The following is a 26,916-nucleotide window of genomic DNA, read 5'->3' on the forward strand; positions in this document are numbered from 1 at the left end:
TCACTGGCTCGGATATAGTGCCCCTCTTGTCACGTGCCGTCTTAAAGGAAAATGGATTGTCCCAGCCCTTCTGGTCATGGTACAAGCTTGCAGGCGGACGAAATGCATCCCTCGTTCTATTATGAAGCAGTATTTGTTTATGGAGGCCGCATAATTTGCTGCACAGAACCGAGCGACTTGCATCCTTGGGCTTTCCTAGCGTGTCTCCCTATGTCGCGAGTAATGGCTGATTCACATACTTGCAACTGTTTACGACCGGTGCATTACGACCCCTTGTAATATACTGCGACGGCCATCCATATAAGGTGACCCTGAATGCACTCAGGAGTGTCAACGAGCCCCAAGTTTTTCATATTAAATGAGCAACGACGAACGAGTTTGAATTTCTGGGCACGCGACGTCTTTCAGAGTTTATCCTTCTTGTAGCGAGTGCATCGACCGAGCACAAGGTTGCAGGCGACATGTTAGTCACATTCATCGCCCCCTACATGCCCGTCATTGTGGTTCGCCGAAAATCATCAAGGTTGCAGCTACATCACTGGAATGTGGGAATAGAAAACGACCCTATCGGGTCTACAGACGCAAGAGCCAAGTTTCGAAACGTGTTTCGTTTGCTTGAGCACTCCTGTGAGGGAAGTGCATTCTAAAGGCCGATTTGCACACTTGAGAATGTTTGTGGTGAGAGAATCTTAAAACAGGTTCTGTCACCGTCGGCCAATATTGAACGCGGGTGTTATTGAACCATCCTTATACCCGTTTGCTTGTACCTTCCACAAGGCTGTGCCAGAAGGGCTAGAATGACTATAAAGTGGCCGTGGAATGGCTATTTGCGGGTTCCATGCCATCTGTGAATGGTAGCAAACACTACATAGAAAACAGGAAGTTTCTAGGCTGCCAAGGGTGCACTATCAATAGTACCAATAGCAGTACTTCCCTGTTCAATTTACTACTGCACAGATGGCAACACGGTGAAAATGCACTATTCCTGAATTTTTCTGCCCTTCCTCCTTCCGCTGAAATTGTCATCAAAACTACCTTTGTGGTAAATGTGAAGCCACATCTTGGGTGATAAATGTCGTCCAACACGAAAAAGCAGACGCCATGTTCATGCAAGCTGTGCCATGAAGCATACCTGTTCCTTTACTATTTGTGTTTCGAGACGTCTCGAGGTAGTCCTTTGATTGTGCTCCTCCAAGACTGAAAGCAAAAAGGCAGACCACAAATGCAACAATTAACTGACCAGGCAGTTCAGTCTCTTGCACACCATTTTATTCTTTGCAGCCATTTAGAACATTCCAGTATGTTCAAATCCTTGTTCCATCTCCCCAACCTTTCCCAGACAACACGTCACAAATTGCCTTTTCCGAGACAATGATAAGGCGAGCAGTGTGCAGATAAATCGGCAGTCTGTCCGGGTTACAGATATCGCAACAATCCGTACAGACCAATACGGCAGCAACAAGCGCATAGGAAATCAGGATCCACCTCAAATGCAATGTTGCAAAGTCTGGTGGGTACGGAGACAGACACCAGTAAACAGATGCAATGTGCATACAGAACGGTGAATAAGTGGTCTTGGAGAAAGTTACACAAAGAACAGCGTCAGTCTTGGAAGACAAATGAGACGGTGCAGAAATTAGTAGAAAGTGACAGCGTGTTTCACATTGTTTGAATTGGCAGGTACAGAAAAGACTTTTGGTTTAATTGGATATGTCCCTAAGGTCAACTACCACCTAAATAATACAGTGTGCACTTGATCAAGAGTTTGGCAACAATGTGGCACCGCGTCTGTGTTCATTAGATTGTGGTTGTCCAATCAATCCATCTGGATCAGCACACTAATACTTTACTTATGGTGCTTGAAAGAGAACGCACAGGCATCATGCAAACTAGCCAGTGCCGGACACGCTGATAGTGAATCGGTCACCAGTAACCCGGCTCAACAATCTGAGCGACAGGTCAGTACAAATTGGATGCACGAAATTGAAGACAGAGTAATGATTCAGCCACATTAGTAGTCTGGAGTAATCAACTGTACTGCTGCGAGATCACACGAGTAGTCAGGAGATTTGCACAAGTGGAACAGGTGGTCCACGAGGACTTGTTCCACTTTCTTTGGTCTGCAGACCAACCTTTCATGTACCCAGAATAGATGCCCACACGGGTACCAGTAGTCCACAACACAACCAGTAGACATCGCCAGCCAGTAGTCGGTTTGTTTCCGGTAGACTTTCCTGCACCAGTCAATGTCACCAACCAGCCTGTCCATAACTAGTATGCTGTTTCAAGACCAGCAGGCTGTTTCAAAACAAGCAGGCTGTTCCAGGACCAGTACACAATTCAAGACAAGGGAACTGTTCAGGACCAGTAGACTGTTGAAGGACCAGCAGACAGTTCAGGACCTGGCATTGCGCTCGGTCTCCATGAGGCACTCCCGCACTAAGATGCGAGCGTGAACGATGCCCCGCTTGAGACGTTCGGCCGAAGACTTGCTGCCGGCATACGTTGGCCGGATGTCGCGGCCCAGTTCCTCGATGACGGCCAGCAGCTGTGTGTACTTGGACTGCTGGTGCCGGGGGCCCTCTCCTGGTACCATGCCCGCAAGGTTGGCACCGCCCGGGCTATGACTGCTCGCCTGCTGTGGCGTCCCGGGCTGGCTTTGCCCGGGCGAGTCTGTGGATCTGGAGTCTTCGTCCATGACCTGAAAGGGTTCCCGCAGGCATTTTTACCACCCACTGCTAGACTCGTACACTTCTCTCTAGCCAAAGTAAACACCTGCACAGGCACCAGTGGTCCACATCACAAGCAGCAGACATCACCAGCCAGCAGCCTGTTCATTAGCAGTAGACTTTTCTGAACCAGTGGGCTGTTCTACAGGTTTCAATGGAACGAGGCTTTGCGCAGCTGCACAAGAACTGGCAGAACGGAATAATGGCTGGGCCTTGACAGGGAGTGTCATCTTCTGGGAGGTACCGATACTACTGGTACCAACTAAAAAACTACCATAGAATACCGCGCATCCACCCATTCCACACTAAGCGCCCTTTTCCAAATTTGCAAGATCTGAGAAAATACGCACAGAGCATTTATATGTGAAATCAACGACTGGGAAAGCGCCCATCCTCCATATTTTGCGATTATCTTCAAAGTTTGAGTGGGTGCTTGTCCGGTACTTTACAATACATGAATTATTTTTCTAATGTTCATCAGTGACGGCTGGCACCTGCAAGTCACATCTATTAGTGGCAGTGGGGTGGTACAGGCTCCTACTAAAAATAATACATGTTGTCCTTTCAAGATTTGTAAGCAACATTACTGGTGTTGAACAGTGATAACATTGCTCGTTTCCCACAGTTAATCGAAGTAATCTGATATGTGATGTCTGCTATTCACTTTAGCTCGGGGGAGCTAATATATATATCTTTGATAGTGTGTGTATCTAGCTCTACTCGTATCTCTGAGGTAAAGTATGTTACTTTCGCCACACCCACTTTCATCAGGAATCCTGCAGGTAGTAATAGAGGTGCGAGATGCAGTTTGCACCAAGTTATCATACTGGTATTCAGTGACACAATGCATGTTTGCTTCTTCCTGCGATGTTACCAGTAATTTGTTGCCAGTGACACGTGACACTGCACTAATGAAAATCAAGTTACGCTGCAACTGCCAAAAGTTGAACTTCTGTAGTAAACAGAGACACAAGATGCCCAGGAATCTGGTGACTCCGCTTCAAGTGAGAAATTTAGCCATTGCCGTCCCACTACTAGCCTGGGGTCTTTAATGTACAAGCTGCAGTAGCGATTATAAGACTGCATGCCGGTACAATGCTTTTCTAATTGAAGCGGGCAGGGGTGGGGACTGAGCCCAGGATCCCCGGGTTCCACAGCATGAGCTTTCACTCCATGTGCTGCGAGCTGCAGCGCATTAACACACTTGGCCACCAGTACCCCCCTTTATTAAAGAGTTTTAGAATAGCGTACACAAAGAATAGCATCGTCGCTACTGCGCATGCGCCGAACGCTAACTTGCGCACGCTATTTTTCAGAAATTGCGTGGGTGTGCAAAGAGTCTGCGTTCCTCCAAGGAGGGTTTGCGATGCGCAAGAAGTTGGCTAAGGCCAAAACGAGCGCAGTTAGAAAAATGGTATCTCCTGGGACTGCCGCCGTTTTGGCGGTCGTCGCGAGTGAGAAAAGGCCCGTCGCACATTTGTGCTCGAGTACGACTGACGCTCCACAGCTGGTTGTGAGTGAAATGGCTGCACAGCCTGTTGTGAGCCAAATGGCTGCACTGCTGCACAGCCTGTTGTGAGCCGTCGCAAGAGACTTAAAAACCGATCTTGTCCGAGTCGGCCGCAGTCAGACGCGAGTGTGCGAACGGGTCTTAACATCGGCGGCATCCTCGCGGCTGCGACGTTCGATGCAGGGTGACATTGAACTCCTACGGGGGGTGCACATGACAAATCCTTTGAAAGACCCAGCAAGGTGGGCGTTGGTTGCCGGCAACTTGCGACTTGTGACGTGCAAACGTTTCTCAGTGAATGAGGGCTGTGCGAAGGTCAGCACACGAAACCTCTCTCGTTAGTGGACATGACTGGTTGAATGCTCGAGTCGCATTCTCACCAATGTAGAATGTTACTTAAACCAAAAAACTTGTTTTGTTTCTTGAGTTAAAGCACGTCATGCGCGAAATAAAAATTGTTGCTGCACCTTGGTGGCATTGCAAGCGCGAGACACTTGGATTTTTGCTTCGCAACGGAGAAACACCATTCTAAAACTCTCTTGTATAGCGTGCACTAATGCAAATGCTAAATTTAGTGCCAGCGTACGCTTAAATTGCGTACGTCATTCTAGAACTCCCTATTGTGCGGTAAGTAAGTGACACAGAAATGTTTAAAAAGACATCTCACCTCAATCGACTTGAGCAGCCATTGGTGGAGCATCTTATGGATGGTGGTTCGCCCCTACCAGTTGCTGCTTGCAAACCTAAAAGACGTCCAAGTCACCCAGTGTTGCAGAAATTCAGGGGGCTTTCATAAGGTACACCGCGGTGAAATCCCAGTTTGCGTTTGGCAATACCGATAGACGATTTCTACCCAGCGTCGGAAATAAACGAAAAGGGGGGAAAAAGCACGGTGTCGGTCAACATGTTCTCTAATACCTGTGAACGAAAAATGCCATGATGAGACAGTCGAATTGCAAAAACAAGAAAAAGGGCGCTTTGGAGGCAATTTTGAGAAGCTTACTGCCAAATGTTTAGGCTGCACACAAAGTCATGCTGCAGAGCCTGAAGCGAGCCTCAAACTGCTGCAAATATGGCATTGTTGTTGTTTGGGGGACAACGCAATGCATAGGCGGTACAGAACGCTAGATGCACAGCTAAAGACGCCCCAGGCACGATAGTTGCAGTGAAGAGAAAAGAGGGCGCAGGCAGAACTGTTTACTGTCACCTCTGCTTTTCATGATATATCTCAGTGAAAGGGGAAAAAAAACTTAAACAGAGCAATTTAGGTTTTGATGAGAGTTATATGGAAGGAGGGAGAAATATAATACAGGTAATACCACGTCTGATGTATGCGGACAGCATAGTACTCATGGCTGATAAGCAGGATACGTTACAGGAACTAGCTGGAATATGTGGAGAGGAAGGGGACACCTTGGGTATGAGTTTTATTAGTGCCAACTCTGGAGTAGTGGTGTTTAACGATGGAAAGAGGGAACCCCTGAGGATACAAGACATTGAATAGGCCGTGTAGGAAAATACAAATATCTGGGAGTCTGGCTCAATGAGGGAAGGAAATATCAAGAGGAGGATATAATTAGAAAAGGGAAAAGAAATTCATCTACTATGAACGTCAAGCACTATGGAACTATAAGAGATATGAAGTGGTCAGAGGTATATGGAAAGGAGTGATGGTACTGGGACTGTCTTTTGGTAATGGGGTACTGTGTATAAAATTGGAGGTTCAATCAGGATTAGAAATTCATCAAAGAAGCATAGGCGGATTGGCACTGGGAGCACATGGAAAGATACCAAATGAGGGAGTACAGGAGGACATGGGCTGGTCGTCTTTTGAGAGAAGGGAAGCAATTAGTAAGTGGAAATTTGAACAAAAGTTGACCGAAATGGATGATACGCGGTGGGCACGGAAGGTATTCAAGTATTTATACATGAAAAGCTTAAACAGAAAATGAACAAACCAAACCCGAAAGATACATTTAAATACCTACACTCTAGTGATGGGGCTGAGCAGACTACTTCAGTAGAACAGGGAGTCAAAGAGGCAGTAAAATAAATGTGGGAAATAAGAGAGCAGGAACAATCAGCTCTAACAATGTACAGGTAAAAAAAACCAGGACATAAGTAAGGAAAATGTGTTTGACAATTCACCGGGAAATTCTTTACTGTTTGAGACGAGAATGGGAGTTTTGAGGACGAGGATGTATAGGGCCAAATTTCAGGAGACACATATTATGTGCCGCCTGCCATAATGAGAGCAAGACACTAGAGCACTTGGTTTTGGTGTGCACGGGGCTTTGCTATGCCCTCCCTGAAGGGTAACGGAATTGGCCGGGGTCCTGGGTTTTACTGGCGACGATGGAAGGGCAGAAGAGAATAGGACAAGAGTCACAAAGGGACGATTAGAAGATTGGTGGAAATTGTCTAGGGAAAATTGAATGATGAACAGCTAACTAGCACAGCTGGGAACAGGCAAAACAGAGGAAAATTGGGACTCCCTCGCTAGGAGGAAGAAGCGGGGCGGAAGGTAATGTTTTTAGTTTTTTTGCCCAATCCCCCAAAGGTCATCCTGGTGATATCCCACACTGCCTGGTGATAGGGGGAGAAAATTGGCCTTAGAAGGGTGGGAGGAATCATGTTTGTCTCTATAGACTTAGGCTAGGTGGCGTAAGCTGCCACCCATTACAAAGGGTATGGCCACTGACATTTATCCATATACCCATCCATCCGTGACTGGCCTCTGTTCACTGGAACACTGGTGGGATAATGAGATTTACTAGATGTCGAAGAAAAGAGTTAAGCGTCATTCACACACTTGCAACCGACCAGGGCAGAGGGAGACAAGACCAGAGTTTAAGCCTCTTGCGACGTCTTGGGACCAGCTCTGCAGTAGTGCATCCAGTCCCAAGATGTCGCAAGAGGCTTAAAAACTGGTCTCGTCTCTCTCCACCCTCCTCGGTTGCAAGTCTTTGAACGGTGCTGGTTCTGCAAGGATTTGGCAGAAAATTTGAATGTATGCTTATAAAACTTCAGAAATGACGATTTTAGGCAGCGCTACTGTGAGTGACACAGCTTAAACTGTGTTTCACTAAAACTTAAACCAGCTCTCTTTCTCTTTTTCGATACGTTGAGAAATAAGATGATTCATATTCGATTAGAACGGTACGACCATCACCCCACTCTTGCGTTTCTTCAACGCAAATAATGAAAAGTTAATCTACATTGTCAGGAAAGATAGCATTCAAAACTCTAACAGTGTCATTATGCCGGACTATCTAAAAACTAAGACTTCGGCAAGTGAATTTAATTTTGAATCCGAACTTTTACTCTGTAGGATTTTGACGGTTCCTACAGAAGTGGGATAAATGTCTGCCGATTCCTGGGCGAATTATGATCCCTTATAACATGACTTCGACTGCTAACGACCGTTTCAAATGCTAGGCTGGCATGGTTCAGCCACATGATCACATCGGCCGGTCGGAAGTTGTGACGATCACAAATTTGGACGAAAGACGCCTCGAGAGACGTTCATATTTTCCAACGAAACGCGCCGTGAGCAACCAAAATTCGCGTACATAATCGAAGAAACACGTACAATGTGTTCGGACATTATAAAGAGGTAGAAAATTCTGGAGCTCCTCACAAGTGGACTTGCACCTTGTCTGCAGAAGGAACCCTAATAAAAGGCGATAAATTTTGGGCAAAAACTCATTAAAGATGAGGCTTACTCGGTTATGCGCTTTGTGTCATATTGTGACGATTACCGTAGACACTATCATGTGAGCACACGATGACGTCCGTCTCTGGTATTTATAACACTATAAACCAAAAAAGCGTAGATTTTTGCTCGGCAGTGCTAAACGATATTAGAAAACTGAGTTCTTCTAGCGTATTTTTAGTCAGAAAGTCACGACCAGAGGTCATCTCGCAAGCATTTCAAGTTTTTTTCAACTTTCTCCCATTGCACTGCGACTCATTATTTTCGATAACTTAGAGTGAGTTAATAACTCTAGTGCACAAAGTAGAGCACAAACAAACGCTTTATAAAAACCCGGGGGAGAGCACATTTTAAGAACGCAAGCGAAATCCTGAGTGTTATAACAAGCTTTTTAATAAACAAATAAATAAATAAATAAATAGTTTGAAAGTACTTATTTGTTTTTAACGAACAAATTGTAGGAATAAAACGAACTAAAACAATGGCTTTATGTACTGAATCACATTTTAGGTTTAGCTGATGGGCTGGTCAAAATGGCGGCGCGGGTGACGGGAACCGCAAGGGTTTTAAACAAATTGCACGCCTCAATAGACTCCGGAAATTATTATGAGGCCCATCAAATGTACAGGACGATTTATTTCAGGTAAGTCTCGAACAACCGTCACCGCACGGTAGCGACCGCGACGCTAAACCGCGCAACACCAACGCAACATTCCGGGCCTGGGCAGGGACCGTAACCCCACGTAGCACAATACATCCCACGCGCTGGAATGTATTAGCAGACGAGAAAACTCAATTACTGTCTTCTAAATCTGTCGCTCAAATGCACCGCTCCTATCCACGCAAACTAAGATGTCATAAAATAAATCGCGATATCGCTGCCACACTCTGTAATCGCGTTGCATATCGCGCACCGCAGTTCAAACACTTCATCCCATTAAATAAATTAAAAATAAAAGTAAAAATGACTCCGACCTTCCCATATCTGGAACTGGCTTGTTGGTCAAAGAAACCAACACCATAGATGTTTTCTATTTTATTTATTTCGGCGCTTTTCAGTGTTTTACAGATTCGATGGTAAAAAGCGTTTAAAATGTCGCAGCCGAACAAAAACAACGTACGTACGTGGGATACCGCGTGGGATTTTCGTACGTAGGTTTGGACGTTCCGTCATTTCGACTCTGGCTTGATTCACCCGCCGTACCGGACAAAATTAAAATGAATGCACGAACAAATCTAATCTCGCGTAGATTAAATGTGTGTGGCCTTGGACGTTGGGAACAACATACAAGCAGGGCTGAAAGGACATATCTTTTACTCACTGCGAGTATGTCCATCGATTGGGGGTTATACGTTATAGCTTATTGTGGCCGCGACCGTACTCGTGTGCTTTGGGGGCTTTTCTTTGTATAAAATCTGCGCTTCAATGATTGTTGAGAAGCATTGCAAAAGGAACCAATCGGGTATATTTTACTTGTTGCTACCGAGTTTGTCCGGTGTTGTAGCTCATTCTGACCAACTCTTTTTCCGTATGCATTTGGAGTCTTGGCTTGTGTAAGGTTTGCGCAATAGTGAATCTTGAGAAGTCTTGCAAAGCGATACTTTGGAATGAATACATGGGTCTGCATACTGAAACCTGAGATTGAGGCGAAACGGAGGACAAAACACAATGTCTCAATTACTTCCGTTACTTCTTTTTGCCTCCGTCTTCGGTTTCGGTATGTCGGTTAACAACCAGCTCGCCTACCTAATGACGTCTTCTATGTCGGTTGGTGCCATTGTACGTTCTAGTCTATTTTGACAACCACTGTACCTGCGCGAGTTTTGGGCTATTGCTTAGTAGAAAATTTGCACGTTATTGAGTAGTTGAGAAGCCTTTGCAAGACAGCCCTTACAAACATGCATGTCTCACCCGTCACTACCAAGGGGTTGCATTGTATTCTAGTTTATTCTGACCACGACTGCACCTTTGTGAGTTTTGAATTATTGCTATACAAAAGTCTTGCACAGTACTGAGTGCTGAGAAGCGTCGTAAAACAACCCTTACGAATACATCTACCCGTAAGGATTTCGCTTATTGCAAACAAGCATTGGCATGCATTCTAGTTCATTCTATTGTCGACTACTCATATCCATTTAGGGTTACTGGCCTATATAAAATGCACACTAGTGAACGTTGAGAAGCCTTTGCAGAATGACCCCTACGAATATACATGTCTCGCTTGTTGCAACCGAGGAGTTGTATTGCGTCCTAGTTTATTACCACGACTGTATCCATGTGCGTTTCAAACATTTTCAGGTATCAAAGCCAGAAGAAATATGACGAGCTCAAGGAATTGCTGTATGACGGAGCCATCAAACTGCTCACGCTGCAACAGGTAGGTACGTCTCCTTCGTTGGTCAACAAAGCTGTCCTTGCATCTGCATGGGCGTGTATCTCTTCCACAATCATTAAAGCGGCACCTGCTCTATTGCTGACGCTTGCTCCATGTACTGTCGTCCTGTCTGTGGCATTGTGCGTTACGCATACATTAGCCTCGTCAAAGCCGGCTGGGGTCGCTTATTTATATATTTGCCTATACTGCCAGTATGTTGTATAAATGCTAAGGCAAAAAATGCATATGCACAGAACCGCGAATAAAAAAAAAAAATATGGCAAGGCTGCGAAGCCATCTAAATGACAAGGATGTGCCTATATAGTGCGTCCTTAAAGTAATCGGTGATGCTCAACTGACGACACTCTTGAGTAGCTTGTTCACTTTGGTCATAGCATCGTGTTATGCCGAATTCCGCTGGTAGATTTGGAATGATCCGAAATCTCTTCATGCTCACGTGTTTAGAGCAGCGAATGCTAGCTCGTATTTGCACGTGCATGAAGATACGAAGAAAAAAGTGTGGCGTAACCGCTTCAAATTTACCAGCGGAATTTGCCATAAGAAGGATGCTTGAGATGAATTAGTTCTACGCAACGGCTCAGGGATTTAGCTTTGCTAATTCCAGAGTCACAATTAAGTTGCAGTGGCAGATGACCACAAACAGTCTTATAAAGAAACTTAACCCGACCTATTTTTTGTCTCGTTGCTAAACTACACTGTCCAGACAAGACTGTATAACATAAAAGTGACATGTGCAATGCATATAAGAATTAAATTTTGTGTAGGTGCATTGTGTTGTTAGGGCATATTATGCATGTAAAATTGTTTGCAGTGATGTGGTTACCTCTGAATTCTAGTTCTACTGGTAGAGCAAACAGTTTACATTATTTCTTAGTTATCCGTAGCTAACTTAGTTTGTGTTAATGAATGTAGAAGCAGTGTAACATTGTCTGATGGTTTTACTATGGTTACACCGATGCGTACATCAACATTTTCAATAAACTTTAGTGTGCTAACCAGGACATATGCATCTGCAGTGTATACACCGATGATGCTTTTTGCATGATGAGAGAGAAACATATAATGAATTTGTTTCTAAAATAACAAATATTTTACAAATATGTAGTTCATTATGTTTGCACTGTATGCATTGGTTAAAAGTAGATGTTAAATGAAACCAGAAAACAAGAAGGGGATTGTGCTTTATTGTTTTGTTGTTTATTTTGTTCCGCTTAATATCGGCATGGTTTGTCTTTGATCCAGAATTTTGTTAACCAAACCTTCTGTTGCTTAAATTTGGTAAATTTCCTTTTCTTTCTTTTTGCAAGAAATGGTGTAAGGAAAGTACCATTATTTTTTACCAAGGTTCAGTTTCTACCAAGAATACAATGGAAGGGGAGGTACCGCTTGGATTTTCAACTGCTAATTATTTTTGCATCTTTTTTTTTTACATGACATGCTTTGAAGAGTTTATTACCATGCAGAGTCAATGATGTCTCATTCATTACCGGTTTCACTGTATGGACGCCCGGTTGGGGAGCGGTCCCTGTTAGGATGTGTCTGAAAATGTACTGGCTATGAGAGAGGGAGAAAAAAAAAGTGTGTTTCTCACTTCGAAAATTAACTACTATACGTCGTCGAACGCTCAGTCCCCGATTAAATGTAGCACTAGCACTCTGGACCAGGTGCCAAAGTTTCAGGACTTACCGTCGTCCAATTCAAAAGTTAAGAGCGATTTTTGGAAGTTTTCAACGAGAAAATGGAGGCCCATTCTTTGTAGCAGGCGCCATTTATCTCCACATACTTCGTAGGCCGTCACTTTCTTATTGAAAATTGCGGAAAATCGCTTATAACTTTATAAATTGGACGACAGTAAGTTTGGAAAGTTTGGTGTCCGGTCATAGCTGCCAGCGCTCCATTTTGATGGAGACCTAACGTCCGGTGATGCATTTACTCTTCTTTTTAATTAACACTCAGTACTCTGTTATATCATAACTTGCTGTATGGACCCCATCGAGCCAGTTGGAGCGAAGCATGTGGTAGCTCCCCGCAGGACGATTGCGCTCCGACAGTATGTTATGTGCCTTGCACTGACGCATCGATTGGCTCAAGGGATCTATAATCTTCGGCGTTTGACACGTTATGGTAAAGCGGAGTGATTAGCTTGGCACACAGTAGCCTTCGTTGCTGCCGTGCCACTAAGCTCTTAACCATTGTCGTCAACTGCCGGTGATTGATTTTGCCGCATCTTTTTACTCCTGCCAGTGCAATAGCGGAGCCGACCTGGCCAATCTCTTGGTGGACATCCTCGTCCAGTCCGAGACCAAACCCACGGAGGAACACATTGGTGAGCCAATTGCGGTGATGCCCCACTTTATTATGATATGAACGTTGGAGATGGACATTCCCAGAGTTTGTGCCCTTTTAAAGTATTCTTCATCCTAATTGGAGGAAAGCGGAAAGAAAACGAATTTCGAGCCGCAAATTGTTTTCTGGGTACTTGGGCTCTCATATGTCAAGTACAAATAAAAACCCTGGTAAGCATAGATACCGTGTCACTGTTTAAGCTAGTAAAATTGAGGCTGTAAATTTTTTTTTTGTTGTAGGAATTTTTTTTTTTGGGGGGGGGGGGGGGGGTGTGGGGAGGGGGGGCAGGGCAGGGCAGATGGGAATGAGAAGCCCCCTGTTAAGCTGCATAGTACCCCACACATTATGCTGAAAGGCCTTTGAAGTATTTAGAATAACCAAATTTAAAAAAAAAAAAAAAAAGCTTTTATGCAAGATTTATTTGTGTCGAATTGAGGAGTGGAAACAAATTTGGATGGATGGATGGATATTAATGACTGTACCGTCTATAACTGGCAGTAGCTCGTGCCACCTAGCCTAAAAACTGTCTGCTCTGCGATGCTGCTTCTGTAGTACATCCTGATTTTTAAACCTATCATTTCTTTTGTTACAAGTGTCTTTTTGCTGATAGCTGCTGATGCAGTTGTTTGATCTACATTACTGATACCACAGTTTAAGACACCTGTACAATAAATATCTTGTTTGTACCAGTACACTACAAGCAGACTTCAGCTTTGGTTACAGAGAGGCTTTGTTGGACCTAGCACTCTAGTAGCTCCTAATTCCTCGGCACAAATCACAATCTTTCCAGCTTGGAGGCGGGACTTGGGCTACCAGTAATGGTGGATAGTGGTTGCTTTTAGTTCAGTTTTTTTTTTTTTAATCGTGTGTACCAGTATTAAAACCATTCTTCAGTCTTGTTTCTTCATATCCATCCATTTAGTATATAAGGCTTCAATATAGATACTTGGTTCTACCATATGTAAGAAGATAGAAACTTTGAATTTATCAGCACAAATTGCATTCACCCGTTCATGCATGGTGTCAGGGTTGAGGTGGCCAGTCGTGGCAGGCAATGAGTATTTTTAGGTTAGGTTTTTGTTTTGCATCGTATCTTCACAAGTGAGATGTTCTGCCGTATATAGCACCCTAGAAACTATGAATCCATCGGTGCAGATTGCATATACCGTTTCATACTTGGTGTCGGGGTTAAGGTGATAATAGTGGCGGGCAGTGCTCTTTTTAATGTAGGATTGCATTGGAATGGAAGCTTACTCAGATCTGGTGGCAGTGGGAAGTGGGGACGCTTCACCTCCCTTGGCCGCCACATCTGAGCCAGCTTCAGTTAGAATGTAACGACACCACTATGTCCTGCGACACACTGTGAAAAGGATGTGACACTGCGACATCCCAGTATCACGTGACGTAGTCCTGTGACCTCGCGGTCTCAAGGCGCTTCCTCTGTCCGGGCTTGTCTCGCTCTATACCCTCTCCCTCAAACGCATTTCCTGCCCCTCCCAGAGCGGCTGGGGCGGCTGCACAGCCTGCTGGCCGCGCACTCTCCCGAGCGGATGACCTTCCTGACCCGGGCCCTGCAGTGGTCGAGCCCGCCCTCCTCTTCCCCGGACGCGCCCTCCCGGGGCCACCCGGCCCTCCACCGGCTGGTGGCGCTCACCCTGTGGAAGGAGAAGAACTACCAGGAGTCGCGCTACCACTTTGTCCACTCGACGGACGGCGACGGCTGCGCCGCCATGCTGGTCGAGTTCCAGACGACCAAGGGGTACAGCAGCGAGATCGACCTGTTCATCGCACAGACCGTGTTCCAGTGAGTGGCCCTAGGGGGGCGTTGTCGGTGGCGCTTTGACTAGAAGGACAGTGTGTGCTCCACTTGCGGTACAGAGTGTGGGCGGCCCGGCCTGCGGCCCATTTCATGCGGAACCACTAGCTGCGCAAAAAGAAGTCTGCATAAATAAGTGGCACCGCGATGAACTCCAAATGCTTAAACTAAGATACAAGAAAGAATGAGAGAAACTGCAACATGACGCAGGACCTTGCCTATTATTAACTGAAGTTGTCATCACTAGCAATACCATTCTCAGTCCCCTGCTTCATGCCTGTGTAACAATGTTAAAATTTCAATTTGTTCTCGTGTACATTGTGCATACGTAATATCCCGAGTCATCACCCACCCCTCTGCCGCCTGAAAGGCATAGAAAAGGTAGGGTGGGCCATGTCGCAATGTGTAAACAGACAAAAAAAAAAGACTTTTTTTTTTGTACGTATTTAGCGTGACTGCACAAGAGGTACATTACATTTAAAACTCAAATTAGTTTCATTGTTTTATGCAAGAAATGTTCATGAAAGAATGTTTTACTATCGCAAAGTCCGTTCTTTGCATTCGTGCAGTGAGCACCGCCGATCGGCATAGAGCGCAAATGTTTTTTCTGTCAAAGCATGTTTTTAGTTATGTTCTCTTTGTTGGTAAAAAAAAAAAAAAAGAATGGTCAACAAGGTAATAGCAAAACCAACCAGGCACAACGAGCGAGCTGACAAAAGATGCGACAAAGAGCGATGCTGGGGAAGCGAGACAGCCGGTGACTACTTTGGCAAATACTTTGGTGTTGGGCCACGTTGGGCGCGTTGTCCATCGCAAGGAGCAGGATCCTATGCAACTTTCTTTTTTGGTGCATACATGCATGCGTCCGTGCGTGGCATGCTATCAGTGTGGGTTGAGGTGGTGTTGCTGCATGACGTGCACGGCCGCACAAACACGGAGCTCGAAATGGGATGCTCTACAAACGTCTGTGTGCAGTATTCCAGCAAACCTCTTTATTCACCTGTTTGTTTTCTTTTAAACGTTGCACAACCTTACCAACCGTGGTCACGACGTTCCGGAGAAGGAGCAGGTTCAACTTTGCGGCTACTTTAGTTCGGTGGAGATGGGCTTTGACCTAACGTCCCGCTGTTACATTCCAGGATATGGGGTGTTCGCTGATCTTGAGATTCCCGAATGGGTTACCGCCTGTGTAATCTTTCCAACTTTCGTTCTTTTTTTATCCAACAAACTTTTTTGTCAGCAAACCACAGCTTCATTCTTTTATCTCCATTGTTTTCCTTTTGCACACATGTACTACAACTTTGGGGTCGTGGAGATCGGGGAGGAAATGCGTAAACAAAGAGAAGTGGCTTTCCCTCCTTGTTTTACTTTGTCATGGACGTCCTCCAACCGTAAGGTTTGTGGCTGCGTCATGCGGGTAGGTTGAATGTTCGCAGATCGCAAAGTTCGCATTGGGGTATTTGTAGGGGTGGGCAATCACTCTGCGTTTTTTTTTTTAAATCTTATATTCTCCCAAAACGTGGCGTGGGTGATGGCTTGGGATATTACGGTAGTGTCCTGTGTCACAGCTATATTGCATATTGCCAGCATTAGTTCTGTCATTCTCATTGGTCTTCGGCACTGCACGAATGTGCCACAGTTCCCATGCACCTTGATTTTTTCGCCTGGTGAGTTTTCTTGATCACGACTAATTAGCTAAATATTAAGTTTTAATTTGTTGTATACGTATTCATCCACCTTAAATTTATTTTTCATACTTACTCAAACATTGATTTCTGTGTTTTATAGTTTATCTAGATTTATTTACTTAGTCTTCCTTTGTTCATGATTACTCTTTTTTTTTTGTGGCCCTTGAGAGTGTGACAGATTGGAAATCCGGCCCCTTAGCCAAGAAGTTTGGAGACCCCCGATCTAGAGAAAAAGGTCCCATGCATTCCAGCCACTTGAGAACGGCAAGGCGTAGATTCAGACTTTGGTGGTCCCAGTGGGTGGTCCCGAGGAACCCGTATCGCTGGCGACATCCTAATATGCACGAAGCAGCAAAGCATTACCTATGGGGTCTGTACCTGGCTCTTTTCTTGCATACTTCGCACGTAAACGCCATCGTTGTGCACCGCATAAAAATAAATAAAGTTTTTGAGCACTCTAACAACTTCAGCTCAATGCGGCAAAATGAACACACCTAACCTATCGTCTGCTTTCTTCCTCCGCTTTTCTGTCGCTCTCCTCCTCATTTTTTTTTTCGGGACCATCGACGTCAACGCCTACGATTTGCCGCGTTCTGCTCTCATCTTTACACCCTCCCTGCTCGGAGGCGCGCGCCGTAGGTTTTCATGTCGTCTGCTCGGAAACGGTGGCTTGGAAACAACGCTTGCGTTATGGAAAGAAAGCGTTTGGACGTGTTCAAGGGGCACACAATGTTTGAAGGTTTAAGAAGCTTTCTGCTCGTCAGACTTCGGCGTAAGACCTAAATTTCGGGACTGCAGGGCGAAACGCGCGTATTGCCCCAAACCCGGCGCTCTGCAAGGCCGCTTCCCTGTGAGCGCCGCGGTGGATTGTGACGCACATAACCCCTTCTCCGCCAGTGAAGAGTTGGTGGCGAAAGTAAAGGGGAGGGCGATACTCTGTCTTTGTCATTTAGTTGCTTTAGTGCATGCAATGTTATTTTTGGAACAGACCGGTACCGGTGCGCCGGTTTGTTTTCCCTTCGTGGGGAAGACGCAAAAACTCGGTCGTCGAGCGACGTGAGCTTGCAAACGGGCAATCAGAACCATGTGCACCCTTCGTCGCAGGTACCTGTGCCTACGGAACCCGTCGACTGCGACGCTGGCCTTCTGGGCGTACACCAGGCGGCACCCGAGTGTGCCCAGGGGTCCCCCCTTCTACCTTCCGCTGCTCAACTTCCTCTGGTTCCTGCTGCTCGCCGTCGAGAGGTGGGCAGACCAATCCTTCGCTATTCCAGCGTAATTTTTTTTTTATATATAAATGAATTAATGAATTGAATGCATTTAAACTTATCAAACGTGTCTTGGGTGGTGCATTCATCTAGCTAAAAATTTCTTGAGCGTAGGTTTTGGGGAAAAAAAGTTGAGCCTAAAACATCGTGCTTTATTTTTATGCTCGGGGAGGAAAGCAGTAAAAACCGTCTGGTTGACGCTGCCACTCACAAATGGTATATTGTAAAGCAAAATTGTGAAAACTAATTAGAGATGAACACTCGCAAGTACCGTAAAATACCGGGCAAGCGCCCACTCAAACTTTGGAGATAATCGCAAAAAAATGTTGGATGGGCGCTTTTCCGGTCATCATTTTACATATAAATGTACTGTGCATAGTTTCTCAGATCTTACAAATTTGGGAATGGGTGCTTAATGTGGAATGGGTAGATGTGCAGTATTCTACGGTAGATCCGGTAGATTTGAGCGTGTGTGTGGTACTATCTATAAGCAACGAGAAGTGAGGCGATAGAAATACTTCGGGTGGCACGACGCCGCACCTTCGCCGAAGATCCGTCGTGGCGAACGTCGGCATGTGATTCTCTCTCCCGCTGCTGGGGCACGCCACTCACTCGGAGGCCATCCTTTCAAGAGTGGTAGCGGGCGGTAACATGCGCCAAGCTGTAACGCTGCCCGGTTATTTGCGATTATCGTTTCGTTCCTGGCCGGTTCCGGTTTCTGGAGGCTGCCGGCAACGTGCAAGAAGTGCTTCGTGCTGCGGTGCAACGCGGGATACAAAAACCTGAATGGAGAAGCCGTCTGTTTTTGCTACTCCCCAAAGAAGAGGACCACCCAAAGGCGTAGCGCGGCACGATCCCGCGCAAAGATTGCCCGCCGCAGCCGACAGACTTTGTCCGCGAGAGACACTTCGAGTCGAGGTTTGTGAGAAGGTCGCAGAAGGCCGTCTACAGGGGCCACGTCCTCGTAGGCGCCCCACGGAAAGCTGCTCCGGCAAAAAGGGCAGTGCCAACCACATTTCCGCGCTGTCCCCGCCACCTGACGAAAAACCAGAAAAAAAAGGACCGTCAGTGCCCTCCTTCCAACAAACGGCACTGTTTTTAACACCTTCAGTTTTACTTCGCCTGGAAGTGCGAGTGTAGTGCACCGCAACCTTTTGTTCGTCAAATGTTGCGGAGGGATCGGTGACCGTGCAGGTTAGTGCACCGCAGCTTGGAGTGCGTGGAGCAAAAGCTCACGCCGCAGAACCCAAGGACTCTGGGTTCAGTCCCCACCCTTGCCCGTTTCAATCTGGACAAGCGTCGTAGCGGCTTGCGGTCCTGTATCGCAGCCGTGTGGCACATGTTGAAAACCCCAGGCTGGCGGATGTACTCAGTTTCTCAGCTACGGCCGAGATGCCCATTGGGGCCGACTAACTTCTAACTGTATAAACGTACACACAAAACAATTACTTTTCAATGTTGTTTGTCCCTAAAGTAAAGGGGGCTTACTTTCTGAACATTGTTATTTACGAATTAGTTCTCTGGCCAATAAAAAAAAAATCCATGAATGGAAGCATATTTCTGCCGTGCCTGTGCCTCGCTCAAGGAGTCCTGTCAGCGGGTCAACTTCATTAGAGAGATTTAGTGGACAGTTGGGACTAATGATACAATGAAAGAGAAAGCGGCACACCAACCAAAAGCATTTTTCCTGCATTAGTTTGTCAGCGTGGTCCACGAACGTATACTACTATATCGTGAAAAGCATGCCAATAACATGTCGATTATATTTTTCTTTATCATAAAGTAGACTCATTTATGCAAGCGAGGGAGGCATTTTGCCTGCTGTGGAGCCGAGGTGTACCTAATTAGCAAATAGTGTACCGTTGCCACAACCAAAGTTCAGCACGCTGTTCCTCGCAGTCGACTTTGAGCACTTCGCACACCGATAGTGCGCTTGAATCCGAGGGCCTGCACTGTACACACTCCGACGATTACCATTCCACAGCCCAGTGGGCGGTCTCCAGCCCAGCACATAAAAGTATCTTGCATGACAAAGAAAGAAGGCATGTGCCACATCCAGAATTGCCGAAAATGACACCGGCCAGTAGCCCTCTTTTTTGACGGTTAATAGCCTCACACAATATCAGGAATATCCACCGCCGCTTCAGAGTGGCACATTTAACTGTCACATTCAGTTTAGCGCATGCAAAGCTTTGCTGCAGTCCCCAAACGGTTCGCTCTCCGCGTAGCAGACGCCCTTCGTGGGCCTCAGCAAGCATGGCGCCGTCCGGTGAAACACATCAGATATAGGGACGAAAGTGGGACGCTTCCAGAGATGGCATTGCCCCGATTGAGCCATCTTACGCCGTGACCAGGAGGTTCGTACTTTTTTCCCCTCTGTGCGTTGGAAGAAAAAGGGTTTTTGAGGCTCAAATTTTTTTTCCCCCAAAACCCACGCTCATGACAGACACATTTGTGAAAAGCTTGAATCCACTCCGTTCATTGGTTTATTTCTACAAATTATTTTTGCCAAAATAATGTTCAGAAACGCTCTGTAGCTCTACCCTATGAACGAGCACCGTTTGCACACCTGTCAAGTACACCGCTCTTTGTTACGTTCGAGCATTCGAGTTAATTAACTAATGTTTGAGTTACCGCCCTTTGTTATGTTCAAGCGTCGCCAACCGGTGGCAGAAGAAAATGGTTGCAGACGAGCGGTCCCATCAAACACAAGGACCTCTTTACCTCTTAGCAAGACGTACCCCCTTAGACATTGTGAGTCGAAACACCCAATCCAGCCTCTTCCTGCGTCTGCGGCCTCTACTATCTCTCAATTAGTCTGACAGTCCCAATTTACGACCTCAACTTCGTGTTCCATTCCTAGTTCTGATCACAGCTCTCTAAAAAATTGGCAGGCATGCCAAAGAGGCACGAAGGACTACTTCAGCTCAAATTGTCTGTGATAGCGTGAAATGTCCTCTAGACATTGGACGAGACATTAGATGTCGCTACTCAGGTAGCACCGTCCTCTGAACATCTACTGGACGTCCGCATTATGTCGGGACATCCGGAGGAAGTTGCAGAAACCACGTGTGCTGCGAGGGTAGATATCTGGAAACGTCTGGCAGCTGGTTTCTACCTCGCCAGTGCACCAATGTTTTTGGGCTAGGAGATATTTGAGAGACGTCTTATTGGCCTCGAGATATAATGAAAGGTGGCACTGACGTCGCGCTATCATCATCATCAAAGTGGGGATATAAGCATGGCCACCTCATAAGCTCTGTGCGTTTGGGCGGGAGACGGTGTAGATTCTTGCATTTATTTTGTTGCATAGTACCAATGTAAAAATAATTTTAGCAAACAATACTGCGGTACCATTCGGGGTTTCAGCGAAGGTTGTATTGTGTTATCAGTGTAGGGCCTAAATTTAAGTAATCGATCATGTGGATGCGTCGTCTGCTCTAGGCAGACGTTGGGAAGCATGGTGGGTCACCACGACGGGTGCCTGTTTCTGGGTGAACTGCACTATTTATGCTAAAAATTTGTTCCTTTTAAAAGATATGTCGGTTCACCAGCGAGGGAATTCAACAAGACGAGGAATTCCAACCCAGATGTTCACATATAACACTGATACTGTGAGTTGTGGAATCGTAGGTTCTATGCATTTTTTTCTTTTTTGTAACTTTTAGCTTTTGCTGTAAAATAAATATTTTGCATTGAGAGAAGTTTGTGCTGTATTGGTAAATACCATGCTATTGAGTTCCACTGCAGCCAATGTTTCTCTTTACTGTGCCATGGTGTGGGTAAGTCTTTCAGAGTCGGAACAGTTGTACTATGTTGTGATGAGGAGACATGCTTCTTCTAGTTACAATCCGCAAACTGTTTGTTGGCGGGATACCTGAAACAAGTGGAATAAATTGTTGTAATTGAGCAGCACAGCAGTGTGTGTGTTCATAGATGCTCTCCTTGGTAGAGTGGGTTCACCCGCTTCAATTTTCTCGGGGAGGGCCGCGGAGGCCAGTATTATAACTTTCTGGCTAAATAATCTTCTATTGAAATGTCATAGACACCGCAAATTCAAGGAACGCCCCGCACTCCGACACAGACAGCATCGGTCGCAGCGACACTCTTTTACTCACGAGGAATAGCGGCTCTTACGAGACTTTCCGATGACCATCTGCCCTAACCTAATGCATATCTGGACTGGGCAGTTCTTCGATTAACTTTCAGATTATTCGAGAGATGCTTTAATTGCGACAATTTTTTTCCCGTTTAATCAGAATCTTGTGTTGTAGAAAGTAGGAGGAGGAGGAGGAGGAGAGAGGGAAGGGAGGGGAGGGGAGGAAGGCCCAGCTCAGCCGGAAATGGGCTTGCGTCGTTGATATCCATGCTTCTAAACGCCTGCCCCTAGCAGACGGCGCACGGCGGTATCCCCGCTTTCGCATGTTTAAAATTTCGGCCGCACGGTGGTGACACGGTTCAATGTCGAGGTGAATAGCCGTCCGCGAGATACCTCTTAAGATTTCTCGTAGCCCAATTATGACGGCGCATTAGCTGAGCTCGAGCCGACGGCTACGAGACGTTGGGAGACGTCTCGTAGCCGTCTGGATGTTTATATGCTAGATGTCTAGAGAAAACGTGTTCTAGACAGATCTCGTAGACATCTAGAGAAAATATCTTTCAGACGTGTCTTGTAGATCTCTGGAGATTATGACTTCAAGACATCTAAAGAAGACGTGTTTTAGACGTTTAGAGAAGGTGTTCTGTAGACATGTTGCACTGTGCACGGCATCTATAGCTCACTGTAGCTGTTTCAAGATATCAGTGAGATGTCCTTTGCTCGATGGAGAAACTCGGGATGACTGTTCGGATTGCCAAGGATCTTCACAGCAAGTAACATCTTTCCCGTAGCAAACCACCCTGACCTCCAAACAAAACTAAAACCTTGAGAAACGATCTTCTGGGTACGCTCGTTTGGGGCGTCTTTCTGTGAACGAACACTGTCTATACTTTGTTTCGCCTTACGGTAGACCGCAGACGACGCTATGAGCCATAGGAGCCAATCTATTGTCGTCTGAGTGTTGGGTGACTTGGGTGAGGGGCAAGGACGCACTAAACGTGTAATTACGCGATACATTCAGAGCGCTGGAATGGTCGAAATGGCTCGTAGCCTCCACTGCGATCTGTCATCGGGTGAAAGGGTGTTTGGTCTCCAGTTTCTCGCCAGCCTCTGAAGCAATTTGTGTTCCCTGGCGATCTGATTCATTGTAGCAAATGGTATTCGTACGCAGCCGCAAGCTGGCGGTGTTCACGGTGTTGTGCGAGGAGTACCAGCCCACCATCAGCCGAGACCCCAGCTATCCCCAGTACCTGGACAAGATTGGGCAGCTGTTCTTCGGCCTGCCGCCACCCCCTAAGCCACAGGGGGTGTTTGGTAAGACTGAGTTCTATCTTGGTGTTGCTGAGTCAATTGGATTCACACATTTTCATGTATGCAGTTGCCCATTGATTGTTCGGATCTAATCGGGATCGCAAACAAGTCGAACAATCGAGCAGTCCGAAAAAGTGAATATAGCTAAAAAAAATCTTTTTGTTGGCACTTTATATACCAAATGGCTGGAGAAACAGGTCGGTAGTTTGCTAGACGGTGCTTAGCCTTTTCAGGGTCCAATCATTTTTTATGTTTCGGTGGTCCACGTTGGATGTCACGGTCCGTCAAGTTGTCCATGAACAAAACTATGAACAAAAAAGAGTGCGGACATTGAAACAGTTCCCGGACGTTTATACGACCACAGTCTCTCCCTTTATTTGATGGGCTTCCCAGAGGCACAGCAAAAAACAAAAATCCGAGTCGAACCTAGGCGTTGATGCCGGCAATCAAGTTAAAGATGCAGTCGGCACCATTTGACACTATTTGGAGACCACGGCAGAAGGTGGTGTGTAGGACGACAGCAGATACTGCCCGGACATTTAGACGACCACGATTCTTACGTGAACAACACAAAACAAAAGTATCAAATCTACGGCGGTTTTGAGAAAAAGAGGTGATGATTGGGATTATGGCCTCAATCCAGCTTCTGTATCGCGTGGACAGCACATCCTGGCATAGGTCGTGCGTAGAACATGGTGTCAACGGTACTTGTCAAACTGGAAAAAAAAAAAAAGTTGTGGCTGTTCGGTTTGTGGTGTCAATACGGTGGCCACTAAAATGTCCGAAAAATCTAGCAACAAGGCGTATGTTGTCCGGGTTTTTAGTCTCTTTTTTGACGGCTCCGGAAAATTGTCGGAATAATTTGCCATGTACAGAATTTCGGCGTCCGTAAAACAGGTCGGCAACTGCACAGGGTGTTCTTCTTAGTCTTTACGGACTTTCTCTAAAAGTGCCTTCAAAGCTACGCGAGTGCAGTCTGTGGCATTCGCCAGCATTTCGTCTGCTGCACAAGGGGTAACTTTAGCGTACGACCATGCTTCCCAAGCTCTCCAAATCCTTCGTAACCTGACCAATTTAGTCATTTCCAATGACACCGAGCAAGTTTTTAATTGGAAACATGCATGCATTTTCACCAATGAAAAAGTTAATGAACGAAACTTCAGTTAATTTCTTTTGTTATCACATCAATTATCCTTCTATATTATGTCTCCTTAGCCACATAACTCGTCTTCACAGACATTAGTCAAGCTTTGGCAGTTTGTCTGAAAAATCTAAAGCCTGAAATAAAAAAAAATAAAAAGACACCCCTCGAGGTGGAAAAGTTTATGGCGACCTTTGTCTCCAAAGTCCCATAATGCACTCCAAGCGGTATTTAATAGTTTAAATTTGTTTAGAAGACATTAAAGGGGCGTTTCGGGGACTGAAGGAGAACCCACCTTTTCATTCATTTTCCCACTAACTTTAGCATGGAAACTGAGTCGATGCACGGGCCATGGGTCGTCAATTTATCGCCGTATAGGTCACGTGACGTGACTTTTGCTGTGAAATATGGCAAAGAAATTAAGCTGGTCTTTAGGTCACGTGACGACAATTTCTCCTCCAAATTAAGCGGGGAAATTAAATTGGCCTATAAGTCGCACAGCATCATTTTCTCTGCCAAATTCGGCGGGGAAATTAAATTGTTCTATAGGTCGCGTGACGTAAGGTTAGGTGCAGCGGCGTCACCTGGGGTTGGGGAGGGGGGGGAGGGGGGGGGCGAACTGCTTTGGGTTCAACGCTCCGGGTGGTATTGCGGCGGGCAACAGGCGGAGGGGGTGGGGGGGGGGGGGGGTAGTGTCGCGGAGGTCCACGAGACAGGGAAGGGGGAGGGGGCATCGCCGCGGCCCACCGCCCCTCGTGCCACTGGTAAGGTTACGTCAATTTTCCCACAAAATTTAGCAGGGAAACTGAATTGGTGTTTAGATCGTGTGATGTTAATTTTGTCGCTAAATCTACCGGGAGATGCACGGACGAACGGACAGAGTTTCAGGATTGACGGTTTTGTTTAAGGCACTTGAAAGGTTCGATAACTCCCCCCCCTAATCAACCTTCTCGGTTCTGCAGGAAACCTAATACAGACGTTGCTGGGAGGTCTGGAGGACGACGATCCGGGGACGTCTCATGGAGCGGCCGGGACATCGCCGGTGGCCCAGGTTCAGCCGGAGGAGCTGGACTAGTCCGACACGTCTCGATCTGGCATCCAACGCTCCCCCGCAAGACCGAACCCACAAAGAGACGACGAAGGGGAAACGCTACCGGAAAAATCCGCAGCTACGATCTCCCGAAAGACTGAGGACAGACTGGACGTTTGGCACCGGGGCGACTCGTCGACACGCAGATTCAACGCTTTATTTTTGTTACGTCGTCGTTTTCTCCAGCCTACCAGAAAGGCAAAAATGGAAATTGAAAAATATAAGAAAAAAGAGGCCGACACTTTTGTCGAAACAGCCAGTTACCTTTCGAAGAGTGCCGTCTGCGTCTCGCGAGGGACGGATGAAGAAAACGAAAATTTTGTCATTTGGGCTTGGAGTCCTGAAAACATGCCGAGAGTCGTATTCACTATTTTTTCTTTTCATCCGGAAGTTTTGTTTTTGCTGATCTGCACATTTTTTCAAACCTGACCACCTGAGCAATAAAAAAAAAAAGAAAAACCTACACATTGGTTCTGCTGTGCAAGCTTCTGTAGTCTCAGACTCGTGCGTCGCTGGTTTTGTCTGGATTCTTTTGCAGCGTTCGTGCCACACACAGGGGTCCTGGGTTCGATCTGGGTGAGCATCATGCTGCCGTGCATTTCTGTGTCGTTGCTGCTCGAGGCACGTTAAGGACCTCGGGCTGGTACTGCAGTGGCAAAATTTCTCGTCTATGGCGGAGATACTTGACGTCAGGCATCGCCAGATTTACGCTTGACTTTGCGCAATGTTCTCGTGATAGTGTGGCCTCTCCTTCCTGCTTTGCAAGTTTTCTGGTGTCAATTTCAAGCATTGCCGTTTTAAAGAGACTGCTTCGTACGAGAACCCTTTATGGACCCTTTGTACTTGGCGTTGGCTGTGCTCCAGCAAGCGAGGCAAACGCAGAATGCCGGCAACTGACCACACCCCTATTGCTGAAACTCTCCACGTGGCCACGTTGGGGGGGAGGGGGGGGGGGACGGACGGACCTGGGTGAAGTAATTCTCCGTACATTCACAATCCCTTCCCCATGTGTCCGGTCTTGGTTAAGTTACTGTCAAAAAATTATTTGGTAGTTCCTTTCAGATAGATGTAGCCAAGTTACCGTTACAGTTACTGCATCAATGAGTAATTTGTTTTTTACCTTTGGAAGTAATGCTATTATTTCCAAGTCCTTTCCATTGAACTACTAATTGAAAGAAAACATGAAAATGCACCCCCCCCGCCCTAAGTGCAACGCGACATCCCCCGCGTTGCACTTAGGGATGTCGCGAACCACCCCAAGTTCGATTTCGAAAGGTTTCAATATTTGCGAAGCGAACTGAGGTTCGATTTTGAAAAATTTCGATATTTTCGTACCGACCGAGGTTCGAATTCGAAAAATTCGCAACTTTCGATCACAGTGCAGTTTCGAATTCGAAAAGTTCGAAGCTCTCACGGTTTCTAAAATTTCGGATTCGAATATTTCGAATATTTTTTTACTTCAGGTTCAATAAATTCGAAGATTTCGAAATTCTTTGGAAACAAAATTCGACAACTTCGAACGCTTCGAATTTTTATAGACATGAAGTTCGAACAATTCGAAGATTTCGAATTTCTATCTGCATGAAGTTCGAAAAGTTTGAAGGTTTCGATTCTCTTTTAACGCTAAAGTCTAAAAAAAAAAAAAAAAAAAAACTTCGAAGATTTTGAATTTTTTTAGTCCAAGTTTTCAAAGTTCGGAGTCCGGTTTTCAAGTTCCTCCACAGTTTGTTTCAAATAACGTTTTCACGACTCACTGGTTTTCACAAAATCAAGTTTAGAAAAGTTGGGGTGTGATATCTAGATTCTG

General features: G+C 46.0%; 2 protein-coding genes across 2 annotated transcripts; one reads left to right on the top strand and one right to left on the bottom strand.

Annotated features, from left to right (window-relative positions):
* Nucleotides 1-1,252: 1,252 nt before the first annotated feature.
* Nucleotides 1,253-7,994, bottom strand: LOC8038254 (cyclin-dependent kinase 2-associated protein 1). The gene is made up of 3 exons (XM_029990081.4): nucleotides 7,880-7,994; nucleotides 4,907-4,982; nucleotides 1,253-2,701 (listed from the first exon to the last, which is right to left on the bottom strand). The coding sequence occupies exons 2-3, from the start codon at nucleotides 4,937-4,939 to the stop codon at nucleotides 2,396-2,398; spliced, it is 339 nt and encodes a 112-aa protein (XP_029845941.1). The 5' UTR covers nucleotides 4,940-4,982; nucleotides 7,880-7,994; the 3' UTR covers nucleotides 1,253-2,395.
* Nucleotides 7,995-8,451: 457 nt separating this feature from the next.
* LOC8038255 (Golgi to ER traffic protein 4 homolog) lies at nucleotides 8,452-25,572 on the top strand. Its single transcript, XM_029990080.3, has 7 exons — nucleotides 8,452-8,597; nucleotides 10,254-10,332; nucleotides 12,595-12,676; nucleotides 14,197-14,500; nucleotides 17,305-17,445; nucleotides 22,739-22,881; nucleotides 24,982-25,572. The coding sequence occupies exons 1-7, from the start codon at nucleotides 8,488-8,490 to the stop codon at nucleotides 25,092-25,094; spliced, it is 972 nt and encodes a 323-aa protein (XP_029845940.1). The 5' UTR covers nucleotides 8,452-8,487; the 3' UTR covers nucleotides 25,095-25,572.
* Nucleotides 25,573-26,916: the final 1,344 nt, after the last annotated feature.

The sequence above is a fragment of the Ixodes scapularis genome, unplaced genomic scaffold (assembly GCF_016920785.2).
Source record: "Ixodes scapularis isolate PalLabHiFi unplaced genomic scaffold, ASM1692078v2 PGA_scaffold6__148_contigs__length_123643588, whole genome shotgun sequence".
Lineage (NCBI taxonomy): Eukaryota > Metazoa > Arthropoda > Arachnida > Ixodida > Ixodidae > Ixodes > Ixodes scapularis.

Excerpts from the sequence above, each read along its gene's own strand:
- LOC8038255 (XM_029990080.3), top strand. The coding sequence starts at position 8,488 with ATGGCGGCGCGGGTGACGGGAACCGCAAGGGTTTTAAACAAATTGCAC. Across the intron at positions 14,501-17,304 it reads ATCGCACAGACCGTGTTCCA|GTACCTGTGCCTACGGAACC; the intron begins GTGAGTGGCCCT and ends CCTTCGTCGCAG. Across the intron at positions 22,882-24,981 it reads TAAGCCACAGGGGGTGTTTG|GAAACCTAATACAGACGTTG; the intron begins GTAAGACTGAGT and ends TCGGTTCTGCAG.
- LOC8038254 (XM_029990081.4), bottom strand. The coding sequence starts at position 4,939 with ATGCTCCACCAATGGCTGCTCAAGTCGATTGAG. Across the intron at positions 2,702-4,906 it reads GGCTGCTCAAGTCGATTGAG|GTCATGGACGAAGACTCCAG; the intron begins GTGAGATGTCTT and ends GAACCCTTTCAG.